This window comes from Artemia sp. Qi Xiang Cuo, chromosome 15 (genome assembly GCF_049724085.1).
Source record: "Artemia sp. Qi Xiang Cuo chromosome 15, ASM4972408v1, whole genome shotgun sequence".
NCBI lineage: Eukaryota > Metazoa > Arthropoda > Branchiopoda > Anostraca > Artemiidae > Artemia > Artemia sp. Qi Xiang Cuo.
The window spans coordinates 49,056,431-49,076,206 of NC_142808.1; the positions used below are offsets into that span (position 1 = coordinate 49,056,431).

Genomic DNA, 19,776 nt, shown 5'->3' on the forward strand with positions numbered 1-19,776 from the left:
TGAAAATTTTTATTGGACGATTTTGAGAAAAAAGGGGCGTGGAAGATGACATAGATGTCATCCAATATTTTTGGTCACTTAAAAAGGACACTCCTGATATTCAAGGACCACGGGGTAGATACGATCATCCCTTAAAAAAAAAAAATAAATACGAATCCATAATCTTTCTTTTGGCAAAAAATAAAAAAAAACACTTTTTTCAGATAGGTGCTTAAAACCTACTGTAAGTTTATTTAATAAGCTGAATCTAATTGCGTGATTTTCCTTAAGATAATATGACTTTTAGGCGATGTTTTATTCTTTATTCGAAAATCAGGCAAATCTTCAGAGGATAGTAGACTTTGATGGATATAACTAAGCTCAATGACACTTATATATTAATTCTTTTGATATATTTATTAATATCAAAATCTGTTTTCTAAAGTTTCAGTTCCTATTGAGCCGGGTCGCTACTATCCAGAATTCAAAGTTTCCATTTTGTTTCTTCTCATTTCCAGGAGATAAGTGACAATACCTGATACATGTAGGTTGAGGTTTTTGCCTGAATCTCAGAAGTAGGAAGTGAGTGTATACGGAAAAGTTGCCACCTCATCATCAGGGTGCATAAAATCATTTATAGATGAAGAATTAACTAGGTGTGCTTCAGGAAAGATTAAGCAGTCCCGAAAAACACAGCATAAAACATACAAAATACATAGATTAAAATCTTAGCACTCATTTGGTGATGAGTGACATTTTTTTTTGGAAAGTATTTTGTTTTATGTTGTAAATTTAGAAATTGTCTCCACTTTATGTACCAAACTTCTAAAATATGTCCCTTTTTTGCTGTGTTGTTTCATTATGTCCCCGTACATAGAAACATGTCCTTTGGACATAAAATATGTCCAGTTGGTAATCTGTGCTCCTCGCCAGAGAACAGACAAGAAAAATGCTCACAGTGCTCTGTTTGCCGGCCAACGAAAACAACAAGACGAACAAAGAACTGAATCACCACCAGAGATCAAAAATGCATCTAAGGATACAGAAAAAAACTAGATTACGTTAATGGGTTAATACCTAGTAATCATCTAGTTATCAGTGACATAAATAAGTCCGTTTTGCCTAGTTCAAGTGCCTCTTGAATTTATAATCAAGTATTTTGCAGTAGGCATCAAGAAATGGCTAATTGTAAGTAAAAATCCAAGACAGATAGTCCGAGTAATTGAGAAGCAAAAATGTTTAAATGGTACGGGTATAATGGTGGGAGTTGGTATGACTCACTTATTGGACAAGTACTTGTGTGTTAGTCTTTGGTAAGGTACGCCTGCCTAGAGTCTCAAGCAGGTTGGCCAAGAATTTAAAATTGACATAGGACCTATAGATGAGCTCGCCTGTCGCATGAAAAAAAGTGATTGATTGCGATCCGTTTCGGTAACTTTGCTTTTCCTGTCAAGTAGAGGTAAAAAGAATATTTCGCGTTTATTTTCAAAAAGTAAAAATGAGACAAAATGTGAAAAGGTATATCTTTAGTATTAAAACTGTTTAACCGTTGTAAACAAATGCTTAACAGATATCATAGAAACTCAGTGAAATTATGCCGGACATCCACCATATGCCTAATATGGTAATAAAGTTCATTTATGATGCAAATGGCTGTTACATTTAGATTGAGGATGCAATTCTAGGTATATATTTGCACATTAGGGGGTGGGGGTATATATTCTGTGAATATATAGGCTAGGTCCTAAGAAATTCGTGAATTTCTTAAGTTAAAGTTATAACTTTACTATTAAAACTCTGTTTAAATGTGGTAAACAAATGCTTAATAGATATCATAGAAACTCAGTGAAATTATGCCTTAGAAGATTTTTGATAAATCATAATGCTTTTGACCTAAGATAAATCATTACTTATGGGCCAATAGGCTAGCCTAGGACATCCACCATATGGCTAATATGGTAATAAAGTTCATTTGGTGATGCAAATGGATGTTATATTTAGACTGAGGATGCAATTCTAGGTATATATTTGCACATTAGGGTAGTGGGGGTATATATTCTGTGAATATATAGGTCCTAAGAAAATTGTAAATTTCTTAGAAAACTGGAAAAACAAGGAAAGAAGTGAAGATAAAGGCTATCCCCCTGCAAAATGTGTTAGCTAGGATTATTCTGCATATTGTGGAGTAAGAATTGTTTTCTTTATATGTTTCCTTATGTCCAGCTAGACTCCTAGGCTTAAAATACTGGTTGGCCAGTTGGCTAATTGGTAAAGTTCTATCATATTAATGAGTTAGGACTAAAGGGAATAAACCATTTACTGCCTTTTTTAGGCTTATTACGAATAAAGTAAGCATTTCCTCTATAAATGAATTTCAGCCCCCCCCCCCCCAGATATAGACGACACCTAACCAAACCCTGAATTGGCATATATAGGGGGGGGGGGCTGTAATTCATTTCCGATAGAAATGCTGATTATATTCGTAATCAGCATAAAAAGGCATCGAATGGTGTATTCACTTTAGTCCTAACTCAATAATATGATTTTGTAGAACTTTACCGGCTAATTTAAAGATTTGTATACATAAATAAAAGTTTACACTTATATAATAAAAGTTTGTGTAAGTCTACAGTTTGGGAAGTGGTTAGGCCAGGAAAATGAAAATCTCAGTAATGAATTCAGGGCTAAAAACATATTCTGGAAAGGTATTGCCAAGCTTCTAGTCTATTTTAACCCTCTTCTGATTTCCAAGTCTTAGAAATTTGCCTACTTGACAGGTCTACCTAGTGTAATTGGTAAATTTGCAGGTGGCACAATAATTTAGCTAGGATGAAAGTGAATACATCATTTGATGCCTTTTTTATGCACTTTCATAATTCAATAATTGCTTCTGTTGCAAATTACATCTTGAGCCCTTAAAGGGGCCCAAAAGGTATTTTACTTTTGTAACCACATAAAGAAGTTATCAACAGCAATTAAGTCATTGATATTCTTGGAATATACTACTCTTGAACAACTTATTTATAAACTAGTGACATGTTGTTAAAACATGTCACTAGTTTGTAAATAAGTTGTTCAAGAGTAGTATATTCCAAGAATACTTATTTATAACAATTCAAACCTCATTTATTGGGCAACACAAATATAAACCATTTTACTAACATTTCAAGTTTTTAAAATGCCATAGACAAAAATAGCACTGAATTTTGCAATTCAAAACTTTGCTGTCAACACTTCAGGGTATATATTTGCACTGTAATGGGGTGGGGGTGAGTAAATTTCATGGTAAATTTGCAGTGGACCATATAATTTAGATAGGATGAAAATGAAAGCATCATTTAATGGTTTTCTATGCTCTTTCATAATTCATATAAAATACCTTTTGGGCCCCTTTAAGGGCTCAAGATGCAATTTGTGACAGAAGCTATTATTGAATTATGAAAGAGCATAAAAAAAGGCATCAAATGATGTATTCACTTTCATCCTAGCTAAATTATTGTGCCACCTGCAAATTTACCATGTAATTTTGACAAAACAACATTAGTCCTCTGCATGGGCACCCATCTACGGGGGGGGGGCAGATGGGGGCTCCACGCCCACCCTGGCTGAATGGTACTGCCTTATATTTTTATATTTTTGTTTAGAGATTTCTATTATACAGCATTGGAATTGCTGATTAGACCAGGTAATCCCCCTCTAAAATTCCACTGATGGGCAGCCATGGGCCTATGTCTTAATTTTCAGTTTCTTTTTCTCTGGTTTTGGTTTTGTTTATGCAATTCATGTTATTGAAGTTGAATTTTAAGCCATGTCAACATTTTTTTGTTAATTTAGGAACTTTGAAACCTCATAAATTTTGATTAAGCAAAGTTGTGAAGCTCAAATAAGTTTTCTTGTACTTCATTTAAGCAGAAGATCTATTTTGCAAGGTTTCACTTTTATAGCAAAAATATTTTTAAAGGTCAGTACCCTCTAGAAAAGAAGGAGTTGAGGTGCATACTTGAAAATACCTTCCTGGGATATACTTTAGTATGTAGATCCACCCCTGAAAGTTTCATTTTCCTAACCTAACCCCTTTACAAGATAGTGAAAAGTAGCTTGTCTAGAATTTTACCCTAACTCTTAAATTAATTTAAAGAAAACATTAATTTACTGAAAATTTAGTGCATATATACATCTTATGGTATGTATCTTTACATTGGGGGGGGGGGGGGAGGGTGGATGTGAAGTTCATTTCCAATGCAAAAGAATGTTACATTTGGATTTAGGATGTATAGTAACTTTCTAATCAGTGGAAGCAAATAAAATACCAAGTTTGAAATAAGTCAAATTTATATGGAAATAGTTTGATTCTTTAACCAAGATTGTGCTCGATTTGGATTCTGTGATCCCAGGAACAGTAAGATAACATAGTTTTCAATTCTTCTCATATAATTTGTGTTGAAGAATAGATTTATTTAACTGGAGTTGCCTTATAACATTATTACTAATTTATGCTCTTTGCTTGGAAGCAAAACAGCGTCATCTATAATAATTCTCAATAGCGGATTCTAGATTGCATTCATTTTATGATATATATATATATATATATATATATATACATACAGAGTCTTTGAATAGTGAAATTTACCTAAAATTAAAGTCAAGATCTGATACTAGAGTAAAGAAACGTCTTCAGGACACTGTTCTTTGTTGTTTAAAATTAAAATCCCCACCATTAACAAAAATTTCCAGTATCTCTACAATGCCAAACAATAACAACTTTAAGCAGTTTTCTTCCCCATTGATAAAACTCCTGTTTCATTCACCTATGGTACACCTCTCCTACAAAGGCCTACATTGGAGCGCCATCTAGAGGTCAAGGAGCAAACCAGTCTTTTATTGTACTAGCAGGATTTGAGGCTCTTCACAAGCAGAATAGGGGAGGGCACCTGTTGCAATGGCCATAGAGGTACCTGCCGTGTCCTTTGACTCTTAAACTGTGGGGAATAGGTAGCGGGGCTCTATGCTTCCCTTGTTTTCCTTGACATAAAAGCTCCAAAGAATTTCTCCTGTGCACAGGGTTGCCGTCTGACGCATGCAGTGTTGCTACACTGGTTTTTACAAAGTCATCACAATATAGCCAAATTGGACTGAATTTTTTTTTGCCCAAAAATGAATGCTGCTTTGAAGAGACCTTGTCAGTTACTCCAAAAAGGAATCAAACTTTGTTCAGCCTGTGATGCTAGCCTGCAAGATGAAAGCCATGCACTTCTATGTGATGGTTGTAAAAAGTGGGTTTGCACTGATTGTTTGAATATGTCAGACCCCAAATACAAACTGTTTACAAAAGTGAGTTGTTGCTTAGGATCAACCTGGTATTGTCCTCTATGTAAGCAAAAAGAAACAGCTGCTTTGCCAGAAGTTATTCAGAGAATTGTTACTGACTCTTTTGCAAAATTCCAGCCGGATTTGAAGGAGGAATTGAATGCTCAATTTCAGGTGCTTCTTAAACCTCTAAGTGAAAAAATTCAGGTCTTGGAAACTGAACTACAGGAAAAGTGTTCTTGGTCGGATCTGAAGAACGAGGTTACCTTAGCAGTATCACAAGTTACCCCTAAAGCAAAAACTGACCTTTTCAACAAACTTTGTAGCCAGATTGGTTCGGTTTTGGACCAGCAGATTTCTGTAGTTGCGAGTCAAGTAACTCAGCATGGACTTGGTGACTTAGTACAAAAAGAGAAAAACCTCATTTTGTTTTGCTTGGAGGAGACAAGTGTGATAAGCCAGAAAGCTCAGAATAAAAGTGATCTTAAGTATGCCAATGAAGTTCTGCTGAATGAGTGTCCAGCTAAGTGTGCATTGTCTGTACGCCTGGGACGAAAACAAGGGAGTAGAAGTAGACCAGCAAAGGTGATTTTCAAGTCCCCCCTTGATCATGATATAGCAGCTTATTTCCTTCTGAACAGGCTAACATACCAAACTTCCATGTTGCACATGACAGAAGCAATGCAGAGATGGCTGAGAAGAAGAAGTATGATGAACTTAAAAAGGAGCTTACTGGGAAAGTAGCTGCAGGTGAAACCGGTTGGAAAATAAAAACGTGGAAAAATGGGCCAGAACTAGTGTGCCAAGAGAGGCTTTTTCATCCCCAAAACAAATCAGAGATGTCATAGTGAAAAGTTAGTTGTGGTATATACAAATGCAGATTGTTTATTGTCAAAGTGTGATGAATTTGTTGCACTTGTTCAAAGCCAGAAACCCCATGTAATTGTTGTGACCAAAGTTTTGCCCAAGAATTTGGGTGACCCCTTTGTCCATTTTAGGCAACAAAGTGGATACGATTCTGTGCATAATATTAACTATGAACAAAGAGTTTGTGTTTATGTTTGTTCTTCCCTGAGTTTAAAATATAAAGAAGTTTATTCTGAGTTTACAAGTCAAGGACATGAAGTAGTTAGTTTTGAGCTGAGACATCCAAGTTGGTCCCAAAGTGTGCATATAGTAGTGGTTTACTGGAGCCCGTCTAAGAGTATTGATAGTACTATTAAAGACGAGGGCCTACTCAGCTACCTTACTTACCTTTTGTCAGTTTCGTCTGAAATTGTGATTGTTGGTGACTTTAATGCTCCAGGTATAGATTGGTTATCACACAGTACAACATTATCTGATTTGAGTTTTGGGCATAAACTAGTACAGACACTAGGCGATATATTTCTCCATCTTTCTCCCAGAGGGTGAGAAATAGGGCGACAATAATCCTGCGGTCACACACTAAGTCAGTGGAATTGTCCATAATTAGTTGCGCGCAAAGTTGTCCAAAAAGGTATTGGAAGTATGTGAATAGGGGAAAAAAGAGCAGTCGCCATCGTCCATGGTCTTCAATGACCCAGTCACTGGTGAAACTGTTAATAATGATAAAAGAAAAGCAGCTATTTTTAACAAAACCTTTTCATCCGTTTTTGTTAATGCTGCTACCCATAAGATATCTAATTTATCACTGGCACCAGAAGCTTCTGTGTTACAGAATGAGTCACAATATGATGACTCTGATGTAGCGCCTGAGCTTGTCCAAAAAATTATCCGTGAGCTTTCTGTTTATAAAGCCCCTGATATAGATGGTATCTCAAATGTTATTATGCAAGAACTGGCTTCTTCTTTAGCGGCTCCACTCGCATTTCTTTTTAATCTTTGTTTGGAGTCTGGTAAGTGCCCTGCTGCATGGAAAAAGGCGTTCATAAAACCCCTTCATAAGGGTGGACCAAGGTCGGATTTTACAAATTATCGCCCTATCTCGAATACGGCGATTTTTTTTTTGAGAATTATGGAAAAAGTAATTGTGTATTGGATCCAAAATTATTTTGAAAAATAGAAATTGTGGAGCACAGCACAGCATGGTTTTCGAAAATAATTGATTGTGTAACATGCAGTTAATGGTAGTAATCAATGATTTTCAAAAGATGGCTGAATCAGGCCTAAAGTTTGATTGTATTTATATTGATTTTTGCAAGGCATTCGACAAGGTTTCGATATCCTTGCTGGTGGAAAATTGTCGAAAGTATGGGATTGGATGTAGAAGGTTGGTGAGGCACTATCTGAAGGGTGTGGAGTTCTAAGTGGGTTTCCGCAGACTATTTAAGCTTGAAAATAGACTTTTTATCAGTTGAAAATGATCTGGAAGAATTTGGAAATAAATCTGCATCAAAAGATTAGAAAATTGGTGACAGTTCTGAGACTCTGCCTGAGATTGGTCTGAAACATGCCTGAGACTCTAGGCAGGCATGCCTTAACAAAAGACTCTAGGCAGGCATGCCTTAACAAACAAGTATGTGTCCAATAAGAGAGTCATGCATACTCCCGTCATTTACCCCTGCCCCAGCCATTTAAACATTTGCCTCTCAATTACTTGGACTATCTGTTTTGGCTTTTCTCTGTCTACAATTAGCCATATCTTGATGCAACCTACTGCAAAATACTTGATAACTTCAATTCAAAATGAACTAGTATAGAAAAAGTATGGGTCTGAAGTGTGGGCGCTTTGAAAGAAAGAGGAAGATTTGTTAAATTTTTTCAAGAACAGTTTGCTTTACTTAATGTAAGAGTAATTAGGAAGGTTTTTTTGTGACTTTAATAACTTAAGTAATCAAAAAACCTATTTCCTAATTAAGTGTGGTTTCCAAGTTTATCTATAACCTTAGATTTGCTTTATAATCTTTGGTTACTTCTGTAAGGACCAGCTTCAAGGGCTGAAGGCCCAAGCACTTCCCAATCAAAGCAAGTGTCAACTGTAAGGGCCAAAGACCCAAGCAATTGGAGGGAGGAGATAAAAAGATATCTATGCCATTTAAATCTAAGTAAGCCATTTTAGGTGATCTTTGATAAGTTAAGCTAAAGTATTTTAAGTTAAGCTAAAAAAGGGTGTAATTCACAGTGTTTTGATTAACAATGAAAGAAGATTAATACAATTAGTTCTTAATATTTTACATGTGGTAATGAAGCTGGTGTCAAGCAAAAGGTGGAAGCTTTTATTTAGGATGGGAAAAAGTCATGAGAAACAGATTTAAAAGCCGTAGCAGTTTTTGTGGGACAGATTAAAGAGTGTAGCTCTGAGCAATGGGATGAAAAAGGGGAGGGGGGGGGCGCATAACTATTTTGCTCTTGGGTGGCATGGTATTTGCAGTGAGTCGTTAGTGGTAGTAGCAATAGTAATAGTATTGTAAATTTGTGGTGTGGTGTGTGTGCACCAATTTCTGGAGGAGAAGATGAGTCCCATATCTGACTTTTCTTGTGCAAATGTTTACAATACGAATTAAAAAAGGGAAAGATTGGCAAACAAAACAATATGTCAACCAACAAAATAATATGTTGTTAGCCAACAACAAAGGTATGAGATAATTTTTAGGGGGGTTATCTAAAACCAATAATATGTAGGTTTCTGTGCAAATCATTCCCAGTTGCACTCGAAGGGATTTTTTGGCAATATGGATCTTAATTTGACCTGGACATAAAGTTTTCTCTTGGCAACCCTTAGTTCTCTCCTGCTTGCAATAATATTGACTGATTTTTTTTTAATGATTTCAGGCTCATAAGAAGTTGCCTTAATCAATATCAAACCAGACAATGTTCTTCAAAGGTGCAAAGAGAATCTCCATTTCCAACTTCGGATGTCAAGCTTGATTCGGATTTGTGCCTGAAAACGTCATTAAGCGAGCCTGTTGTTGGTTTGCCACCTGCCATATTTTCTACACCAGATAGTAGTGCCAGTGAGTCGAAAATTACAGCTTTAAGCAATGGACTCAGGGTGGCATCAGAAAAACAATTTGGAAATTTCTGCACTGTAGGAGGTAAGGTTGAACAGTGTTTGCCAATTGAAATGTCTAATTATTTTGCTCCAAAAACATTTTACCAGGATGGTCAAATTGCAAGCTAAGAGGTTTTTTCGGTTAAGTTTGAATAATTTCTGCTTCTAAATGTAAAAACTAATAATTGGTTTGATAAATACGATGGCATAATAGATACTCAAGAAGTTCAATTCTTCATGAAGGGAAAAAAATAAATTATCTTTATCTTTATTTGCCTTTAACTTTTTTCTACTCTAAAAATATCTGGGATTTATTTGCCGTTAAATATGAGGAAAGTAACACTTTTAAATTATTTGTAATTAATAACAATATAATACATCTTTTTTAAATAGGTGCAGTAATTTACATTTCAAGAAATTTGGTTTTGAAGTCGGGGGAGGGGGGGACTTGTTAAAACATCTAATAAAAAGGCTAGTTTTGAGAAATCTAGTGCAATAACCTAGTGTGTGATTAAAGTAGAGCCAATACGTTTTGAACCTACACTGACTAGACGTGAAAAAAAGCAACGTATACAAATTTTTTAACAAACAAATAAGACTAAAACAGAAATATGAAATACAGCTAAAAGAAGAAGAGATTGATTGCCAATTATTTGTCCTCCATTGTTTTTATTTTCTTCCAGTTTTCGTATTTTTTCCTGTTCTCAGTGTTTAAACTATTTTCTTGCTCCAAAGCACAGTTTATAGAATTAGCAGTATGATCATTCCCTATCACCCATTATAAAAACCCGGACCGGGGTGCGAATGCTCTAGAGAACGTTTTTGCAGATATAAACATAAGCGGCATCAGATCTTTTCACGGGTAGACAAGTCAGATTTCTCTTGGACGCGAAACTTGGCTTCAACGTTGGAACACTAATTTTGAAGAAACTAATTTTAAATTAATTTATTCCAATACATACATGAAAATCGTTAGTTAGTAGTGTAATGTTATTATTAGATGTTTTTTAGGAATTAAAAATAGGTTTCGAAGTCTTAAGTTGGTTTCAAAGGCATTTTGAGAAAGTTTCTGCCAAAATAGGTGTTCCAGGGTAATTGGACCGCTGACCGCTGATCAAATGAGAGGAGCTGTTTGTACGCGCCGATATAAATATATATATATATATATATATATATATATATATATATATATATATATATATATATATATATATATATATATATAGGAATTACAAGTAGGTTTCGATGTCTCGAGTTTGTTTCAAAGGCATTTTGAGAAAGTTTCTGCCAAAATACGTGTTCCAGGGTAATTGGACCGCTAACGGCAGATCAAATGAGAGGAGATGTTTGTACGCGCCGATATATATATATATATATATATATATATATATATATATATATATATATATATATATATATATATATATATATATATATATATATATATATAGTACCTACTATATTATGAGTAGTATAGTAGGTACTCAGTAGGTACTCATATATATGAGTACCTACTGAGTCTGAGTACCTACTGAGTCACCTTCTCAGCAGGGGCCCTCTCCAGGCCACTCAGTGCGTCCCCAGTTGGCGGATAGGGGAACGCCCTACAGATATGTAGGGTACCTCCATTGAGTAGGAGGCGCGGACCAAGGGGGGACGCAGTCCCTGAAGGTCCTTAATTGAAACTGGGGCACCCTCGCCCGGGGGATGTAAATACAGGCGGAGGAGGAAGAAAGTCTCTCGAATTTACACTTAGCAGGGCCCATCGGCGTGTGGACACATACTGTCAGTTAAAAACCTTCTCCCAGCAATGGTTTGAATTGGATGGTGAAGCAGAACACCATCGTGGGAGAATCCCCTATAGGAGGACAACTGCGAAAGGAAGAAATATGAAGACTGCGAAGTACTGTCCAAGAAAGGGAATAGTGGAGCAGTTTTCAGAATGGTACGCGAGTTAAGTCGGAAAAAAGAGCCGCAAACATCAGTGATCCTGGACAAAGACGGAAATGAGATCTACGATTCAAAGATGAAACTTGAAAGATGGAAAGAATACTTTATCGATAAACTGAATCCCCCAGTAGCTGCGGATCCTAAAATACTAACCCGCTTCCCCATACCTGACCAAGAACTCAAACCACCACCCCCACTCAAGTCAGAAACCGAGTCGGCAGTCAAGTCGCTCAAACAAGGAAAAGCTCCTGGCCCAGACGGAGTCATCTCTTAACTCATTTATATCGGACCAGATGATGTAACTAATCTTTATCATGTCGTTGTGTCTGCGGTGTGGGAAACCGGCCACGTACCCCGTCAGTGGTGTAAGGCTGCCATTATACCCATTCACAAAAAGGGGTCAAAGAAAGAGTGCGGAAACTACCGTCTGATCAGCCTGACGAGCCATCAGTCACGTGTCCTGACAAAAATCCTACTCCGACGCATACAAGCAACAACTACCTTTGCCATTGGAGAATATCAGGCCGGCTTCCGCCCTGGAAGATCAACAATCGATCAGATATTTGTCGTTCGGCAACTCATGGAACGACACATCGAATTCAACCAAGAACTCTACCAACTATTCGTTGATTTCCGTCAGGGATTTGACCTGATCTGGCGCGAAGGACTATGGTATATCCTCCTTCACTACGGTATCCCTTATGAGATAGTCCAAATAATCAAGAGTCTTTACGACCTGTTCCGAGGCCAAGTAATAACCGTTGATGGGTTGTCAGAAGAGTTTACAACTTCGTCAGGAGTACTTCAGGGTTGCATCTTATCACCACATCTCTTCAACCTCTTTCTAAATGCCGTTCTGTCGATGATGCAGTCGGAATATTGCGCAACAATAGGAGGGGTGCTAATAGAGAATCTTGCCTACGCTGATGATATTGATGAGCTAGCCAACTCTACACAAGAATTGCAGGCACAAGCTGATAAAGTCTACGATACTACAAAGCCGTTCGGGATGGAGATCAATGCCAGCAAGACCAAAGTCATGGTAACTACGAGACGTGAACTAGACAACCCACCCATTATCATCATAGGCGGGAGACAGGTTGAAACGGTTGACCACTTCCTGTACCTTCGTAGCCTACTCTCCTCAGATAATTGCCATGGCTCTGACGTGAAACGTCGACTTGCACTTGCTAGCTCTAGCTTCCGAAGACTAGCCAACCTCTGGTCAAGTAACCACCTATCCAACAAACTCAAAATGCGCCTATTCAACAGTTTAGTAATCCCCATAGTTATTTATAGATGTGAAACATGGACTCTGAAAACCGAAGATGAAATAAAACTTCTAGCTTTTGAGGTGAGATGCCTCCGTCGCATTTCTAGAATCAAATACACTGACCGAATCACAAATGTGGAAGTACGTCAAAGGCTCCAGTCCACTGAAACCATACTTAGTAAAATTAAGAAGCAACAACTGTGCTTGTTCGGCCACGTCAAGCGAATGGAGCCGAGCCGCCTTCCAAAAATCGCCCTTGAAGGATCCCTCCATGGCTTTCGCCCACGAGGCAGACCACGAAAACGATAGATGGAGAACTTCCACTTCGCCAACGTCAAGATAGCCCAGTTATCACGTATCGCACCAGATAGAGCAATGTACCGAGCCCTTACGCATGAGCTAGCAAGAGGAGTGACCCCAAAACGTCCCACGAGGATGGCTGGGACCTAAGTATATATATATATATATATATATATATTATATATAATTACGAATAATGCACTTTGTAACCATTTCTCATTGATTGACGAAAACACACTAACCCGCTAATGCAGAAATAAGTGGGAGGAGCTTTTTGTTCGCACCGAGAATGAAGACCAGAAATGATCTGCGATAAACTTACTGGATAATTCTATAAACTGTGCTCCAAAGATGACTTCGTGAGAGTTATTTCCCAAATACCTGCAATTTTTATTAATTTTTCCCATAACAGAAAAGTGTCCTTGTTTCTGCTCTTTTAAAGCTCATTGGAGCCCACAAGGTCTGTTATTGGAGATCAGGCTAGTTTGATATTTCCTTACTGACTGATTAAGAACGTAATTAGTTTCTTAAAATAATTTCTAAGACCACACTGCCTGATCCTTTGAAACAAATGAAAATACTAAGATAACAATTTTAATCAAGATAACTAGCAAAATACAAATATAGTACAAATTATATTTTGATTTCATATCCAGTAATTCCTTTCAATAGAAAGGAAAATGAAAAATGAATAAAACTAAATCAAGTACAGATACGTACTTAGAAAGACAAGGTGCAGCATTGAAGAAGAAAGAAAACTGAAAGAAAAAAGAAAAGAAGAAAAACCATGAAAGGCAAAAGAAAAGAGAAAAGAAAAGCACTGAAACAAACTGAAAGATGATTGAAATAAAACCAATAATACGTTTTAACAAAGACAATGAGCAGTAGAAAAGTACAAAAGAAAAAAAGACAACAGAAATTACATTTGAACAAAGTGTTAAAATGATTAAGTTATATCGTAAAAATTATACTAGTTAAATTATAATGTAAATCGCTTTCCAACAATTTTATCGGAACAAAACCAAAACAAAATGGCCAAGTGATGAAGTAATTAAATTGTAAACAGGATTAAATCAACAAAACTGCGTAGGCTACAGCTCCCCCCCTCTCACTTCCACCTTTTCCCCAAGCAAATCCAATCAACATTTTGAGATACAAATTTTCTTCAACGTAGTTGAAAGTTCTGGAAATTAGATCGTTCAGGTTGATACCCCCCCCCCCTTCCCCGGTCAAGGGTTCTAAGTTATGCCCTGGGGGAATGTAAGGTTTTTATTGAAAGCGTTGTCGTACAAACTTCAAAAGGGCTCATTCCATTGGAAATTGAAAGGGCTAGTGCCTTTTTTAATAATTGAAAGTGATTGGCGAGCAACTAACGCACCTCTCTCGCCAACCATTTCTCCAAACACATCCAATCAAAATTTTGAGATAGCCATTTTGTTTAATGTAGTTGAAAATTCTGAAAATTAGGTCTTTGAGGACGAGAACCTCCTCAAAGCACTCAGAGCAAGGGTTGTAATTTATGCTCTTGGGACATGTAAGGTGTTTATAGAAAGCGTAGTCGTGGAAACTCAAAAAGGGCTCATTCGATTGGAAATTGAAAGGCCTAGTGCCCTTTTTAATAGTCGAAAGTCATTGGAAGGCTTGACATTTTTATAGTAAAGAACGAAGTGGGCACAATCTGTTTTTTTTTTTTTTTTTTTTTTTAGACCAGGGCATTTCGTATCGAAAGACTTGTCTTAAGAACTTCTAAAAGGGCTCATTTGATCAAAAATAGAAAGGTCTAACGCCATTTTGCATATTAGAAAATGATTGGAGAGCAACTAGTCCCCCTCCCATGCCCACCTTCCAATTTGCCCATTATGTTTGAATAAATTTTGCCTTAAGATTACATCAAAATGCATTGTGTTAATGCTAATTCCCAATAAGGCATCTCAGAAGTATCCCAAGAACGACTGAGGGTATTATGTTCAAACTTTCGGGGTTACTTCTGCTCTTAAAATTTAACCAATTCAAAATAGCGTAAGTGTACCCAAGCTATCAAAGAAAGTAAACAGATTTTTTTTGCGAATGGTATCAAGTTTCCTATTTTCAGATAAACTAGAGGAGGTATGAAACTAAATTAAACACTACTATTTGTGTCCAGATTTTTAAAAGGATGTATGTTGTTAAAAATTCCGGAAAAATTTTCTCCATTATACAAATAGCAGGCCAAAATATAAAGTCGTAAAAAAACGAAAAGATTTAAAGAATTATTTTCTCTTTCCCTGAAAAGACTATGTCAATATAAAACGAACAGAAATTAATTAAAAAAAAGCTTTCCACAAAATAAGTTTTTCAAAGAAAAGTAAAGAACTCCATTAAACAAAAATGAGCAAAAATAAAATCAAATAATCTACGAAGCGTGAAACTACCACAAATCAGCATCGATAAATAAATGAAACCCAAAACGACCTGAAATTACAATAAATAACCGAGTCAAACTCAATACGAGCAGAAATTATCACGAGTAGGGTTCAAAATCCCTATGCCTTCCCAAGGCCAGAACATAATTTGCGCTTTACTAAAAAAAAAAAATACAAATAAATGTGCATTGTCAGTTTAATATACATATACTGATATTTTGTAATCAAAATGTTAATATTATTTGATTTATTAAAGTTATAAAAGTAAAAAACATTTATATTTTTTCAGTAAAGTGCAAATTATGTTCTGGCCTTCGGAAGGCATAGGGGTTTTGAGCCCTACTCATGTTATTTTCTGCTCGTAAAGTGCAAATTATGTTCTGGCCTTCGGAAGGCATATGGGTTTTGAGCCCTACTCATGTTATTTTCTGCTCGTAAAGTGCAAATTATGTTCTGGCCTTCGGAAGGCATAGGGGTTTTGAGCCCTACTCATGTTATTTTCTGCTCATTTTGAATTAAAAAAAGACAAAGATGATCTGTCTTTGTCTTTTTATATTTTATAATATGTATATATTTTATAATATAATATATATTTTTGTCTTTTATATTTTATAATTGAATTATTATTGTAAAATGTTATGTTTTCACTATCTTGGTTTTTGACAATGGTGATTTCAGTAGTGCAACACCATTTTTGAGGGCTTTTAGGCAAGCTTTCTAGATTTCCATAGACTTGTCTCAGCAATAAACTTATACCTTTAAAAATGATCGAAATCATAGTTATTATCCCTGGATCAGCTTCTAATTGTAATTTTTTCTCACTCAATATTTTTTCAAAATCATTTTTAAATTTTTGGTTACTATGGGCTGTGGTTCGTTCTTTTCCAGAGTGCAGCTATTGCTGCATGATGATGCAAGTTCTGAACAGGAAGGGAGAAGGAAAATTGATGATACTGTCCTGTCCTGATTAATTTTTCCCGTCATAGTGTGTGTTTCAATCTAATGTATAACAATTACCTAGGTAAAATAGACGCTTACCCTGACATATTCAGGCAAAGAATTACCATTATACGATAATATTTTGAATTTGCTCACTGTTTAATGAATATTTTATCAATATTTTTATATCGATTACTTGACTGTCACAATTAAGGATGTAACCGAATCATGCCTGTACACTAAGGCATAGGGGGGTCATAAATCTATTTCCTTCCCCCCCCCTAAAAAAAATGCAAAACAGCAGCATATAATGCATATTTTTTTACTTTGAACTTGCCAAATTTTGAGCTTTTGTGAATGGGCAATCCTGGCATAATTTTAAGAAAATTTCATTTTTCGCGAGGGGATTGTAATGAATGAAAAAAAAAAAAAAAAATCAGCTTTGATCTCTAACGAAATTGTCTAGATCTACTATAAAATTATCGGAACATATTGGCATTTCCGTAGGTAACTGTGAAAACTACGTTGGTGTTGCTAATTTCAGATTTGCTGACAGTTCAACATAACAATTAAATTCGAAGGAAAGGGGGAACAAAATACTAACTATGGAGTGCAAAGTAAGCCCCAAAAGTTTTTATTTTTGTCAGGATTTTTTGGGCAGAATGGAAGTTTTTACTGTTTGCTAATTTTTTTATTTCTCACTGACATATTTAAACCAACTAAATGTCCTATCAATTGAAAAAAAACAAAAAAACACGAAATTGTATAAAAGACCATGAATGTAATAGAAACAAAATAATGAGAAATATAATGTGCAAAAATGACACATCAAACTAGATAAAAGAAATATCCATGTAAACACATATGAAATGAATAATCATTTCTAGACATTTATATAGAGCTGAAAATTAAGTCGATGAGATCTGCTGTCATAGTTTTTACACTATTCAAACACTTTTCTGATTTCTTTTTCGTCTTGGAGCTGTAATTTCGTCACATGTCAGTTTCGCTATGCACAAATTGTGATTTTCGTAAACTTAAAGAACATTTAAAGTGACTCGTTTAAATCTGAAAGGTTCATTTAGTTTTTATTTTGAATCCATGTTTAGATAAATAAAATGCTAAAAAAACGAACTGCGTCATGGCTATTCAACCTCTTAGATTTTACTGAATTCACTATCTTGCCTAGGTAACTGGGGATATCTTTTTGTTTAATTTTCTCTATGCCTATATGTTCTCTTCATCCTTCTTTAATCATTATATGCTTGCACTTTCTTTAAACTTCATGCCTCAATTAAATGTGTACATAGGTAATTTTGAAAACCACACTGCCTTTCCTTGATGATAATTAAAAGTTCTAATAGGGATAAACCCTTCTATTAGACAGTGACAATAACAATAAAAAAATATATTGGATATTTCGGTCACCGTTCATGGAACCAAAAAATTCAGTGTGTTTTGTGATTGTTATTGCCACTGTCTAATAAAAGTATTTATTTCTATTCGAATTTTTATTTAAATGAGTAAAATCCACCCAGGTCTCTTAGCTTTTTAAACGAATGACAGAAATATCACAAGAAAGAAAAATACATCTTACTGTGAAAATTTAAATTAAGAATAGTTTACAACAATCAAAGACGTTCTTCTTTTCCTCCTTGTGCTATTTCGGTGATTTCAAAGGACGTCGCAATAAAAGTTCTCATTGACGATTGACCTAGTGACTCCAAAGTTTCTCTCCTTTTTGCGGCAAAAAGAAGGTCATCTCTAATTTTTGTGCTTGTCCTGCCTCAAACACTGTTTTTTACTCTTTTCCCTCCTTTTTCTTATCATACTGATCTGATCTCCCACGTTAGTTGAGCCCTTTGTCACCCTTAACGGATTATGTGTTTTTCTCTGTTAATAGCCGGGGAGACGATTGAAGCTGCGAAGCTAGTTTTCTATTTGAAATTTTTGATTTTCGTGTATGTTGTAAAAAAAGAAAAAATCGAGTCATAGGAGGGAGGGTGAGGTAAAATACAAAAATAACAGTGCTGCCTTGGTCAACACAAGATATAAGAAAAATAGCACCGGAATAATTTTTTTGTATTGCAAATATCATCAAACATTACGGAATTTGATTTAGCAATGGTATAATTAGAGTATAAACCAATTTAGTTAAATTTGACACAATTGATTCATTAATTTCTATGTTAGTCGCTTGTTTAGTTACTGATGACCATTTAAAGAGTTGTTATATTTTAGAATCTTGTGCGCTTGATTTTGTGTATTTATGGTCTTTTAACTGACTTAAAACCTCAAACTAAAGAAAAATCATTAGCACTCGACTGGATCGTACGGTGGGATAAGGGATGTTGCCCCTCCCCCTTCAACTTCGGTCATTTATACAATACCCCTTAATTAACGATATTTTGCACATTTTTCGCTGTTTTATTTTTACGAAAATGAAATTATACTTAAGGTCTTAACCCTTGATATGTCACAACGTTGACAATTTCATCTGGCTCCATAGTTTATTTTCTCCCTCTTTTGCTTTTTGTCTCCTCTCTCTCCTTCTCTGTTTCTCCTCTCTCTCTATCTTTGTTTATCCTCTCTCTCTCTCTCTCTGTCTATTGCTTTAACTTATTTTTTCTTATAGTTGTCATTGACGCTGGGTCTAGATATGAAGTCGCCTATCCAAGCGGTGTATCGCACTTTCTCGAAAAGTTGGCATTTAGTGTAAGTTTGCATATTCCTTTTTTAATTCCTCAATATTAATAGAATACATAACACAAATAAAGAATTGGCTAATCGGATTAAAACATGAAAAAAAAAATGCATGTGACGGTACTCTGGAATAGTCTCTGGAAGGAAGGAAGCCAGAGATTGAAAACCACATTAAATTGAGCCGACAAAGATCTGTCGAGAATAATTTTATATTGAACCATTAGAATGAATGTTAATATGTTGTAGTTATATGTTTAATTATATTACTTTAGATAATATATGTAAAATATAATGTTATTGCAATAATATGTAATTATAATGAGTGTATTTTATTTAAAATACATTTTTAAAGAACTGTTTTACATTAAACCATTAGAATGAATATAAATTATGATGTAGTGATACATGTAATTATATGTTGTAAAATTATGTTACTTTAGATATTTTAAAATATATCGTATTTTATAATATAATATATTTTATAATATTTTAAAGTATATCGTATAATATATGTAATATATAACGTGATTGTAATAAAATGTAATTATAATGAATGTATTTTGTAATGAAGACTTCCTTTCATTCTATCTAAGTTTAGATTTAAAAGTATGAACCAAATTAAAAAAAAGTAAAAACGGCTGACTTGTCGAATCAACTACCTCGATAGAATTCAGTTGATTTTCTTTCAATTTAATTGACTGTTTACAGACAAAAAGCATCAACTAAATTACTAGTAATCCCACAAAAAATATATAAGAGCTTAAGAGCAGAAAAGGTTTGCTAATATCATATAGGGGGTAAACATTTTCAAGGATCTCAAAATGCCTGGGAAGGTGGTGTTTCTGAAATCCTTATTGAATAAGTTATTCGCTATAAAGAGTACTATTTTGAAATGAAAATAATTAGAACTGGTTTCTAAAAATTGTCCAGAATTGCATAGCCAAAATTCT

General features: G+C 35.2%; 1 protein-coding gene across 1 annotated transcript; it reads left to right on the top strand.

Moving 5' to 3' along the window:
* Positions 1 to 1,471: 1,471 nt before the first annotated feature.
* On the top strand, positions 1,472 to 18,877 carry LOC148943775 (mitochondrial-processing peptidase subunit alpha-like). The gene is made up of 3 exons (XM_089101236.1): positions 1,472 to 1,497; positions 9,040 to 9,302; positions 18,759 to 18,877. The coding sequence occupies exons 1-3, from the start codon at positions 1,478 to 1,480 to the stop codon at positions 18,875 to 18,877; spliced, it is 402 nt and encodes a 133-aa protein (XP_088957362.1). The 5' UTR covers positions 1,472 to 1,477.
* The last annotated feature ends 899 nt before the right edge of the window (positions 18,878 to 19,776 follow it).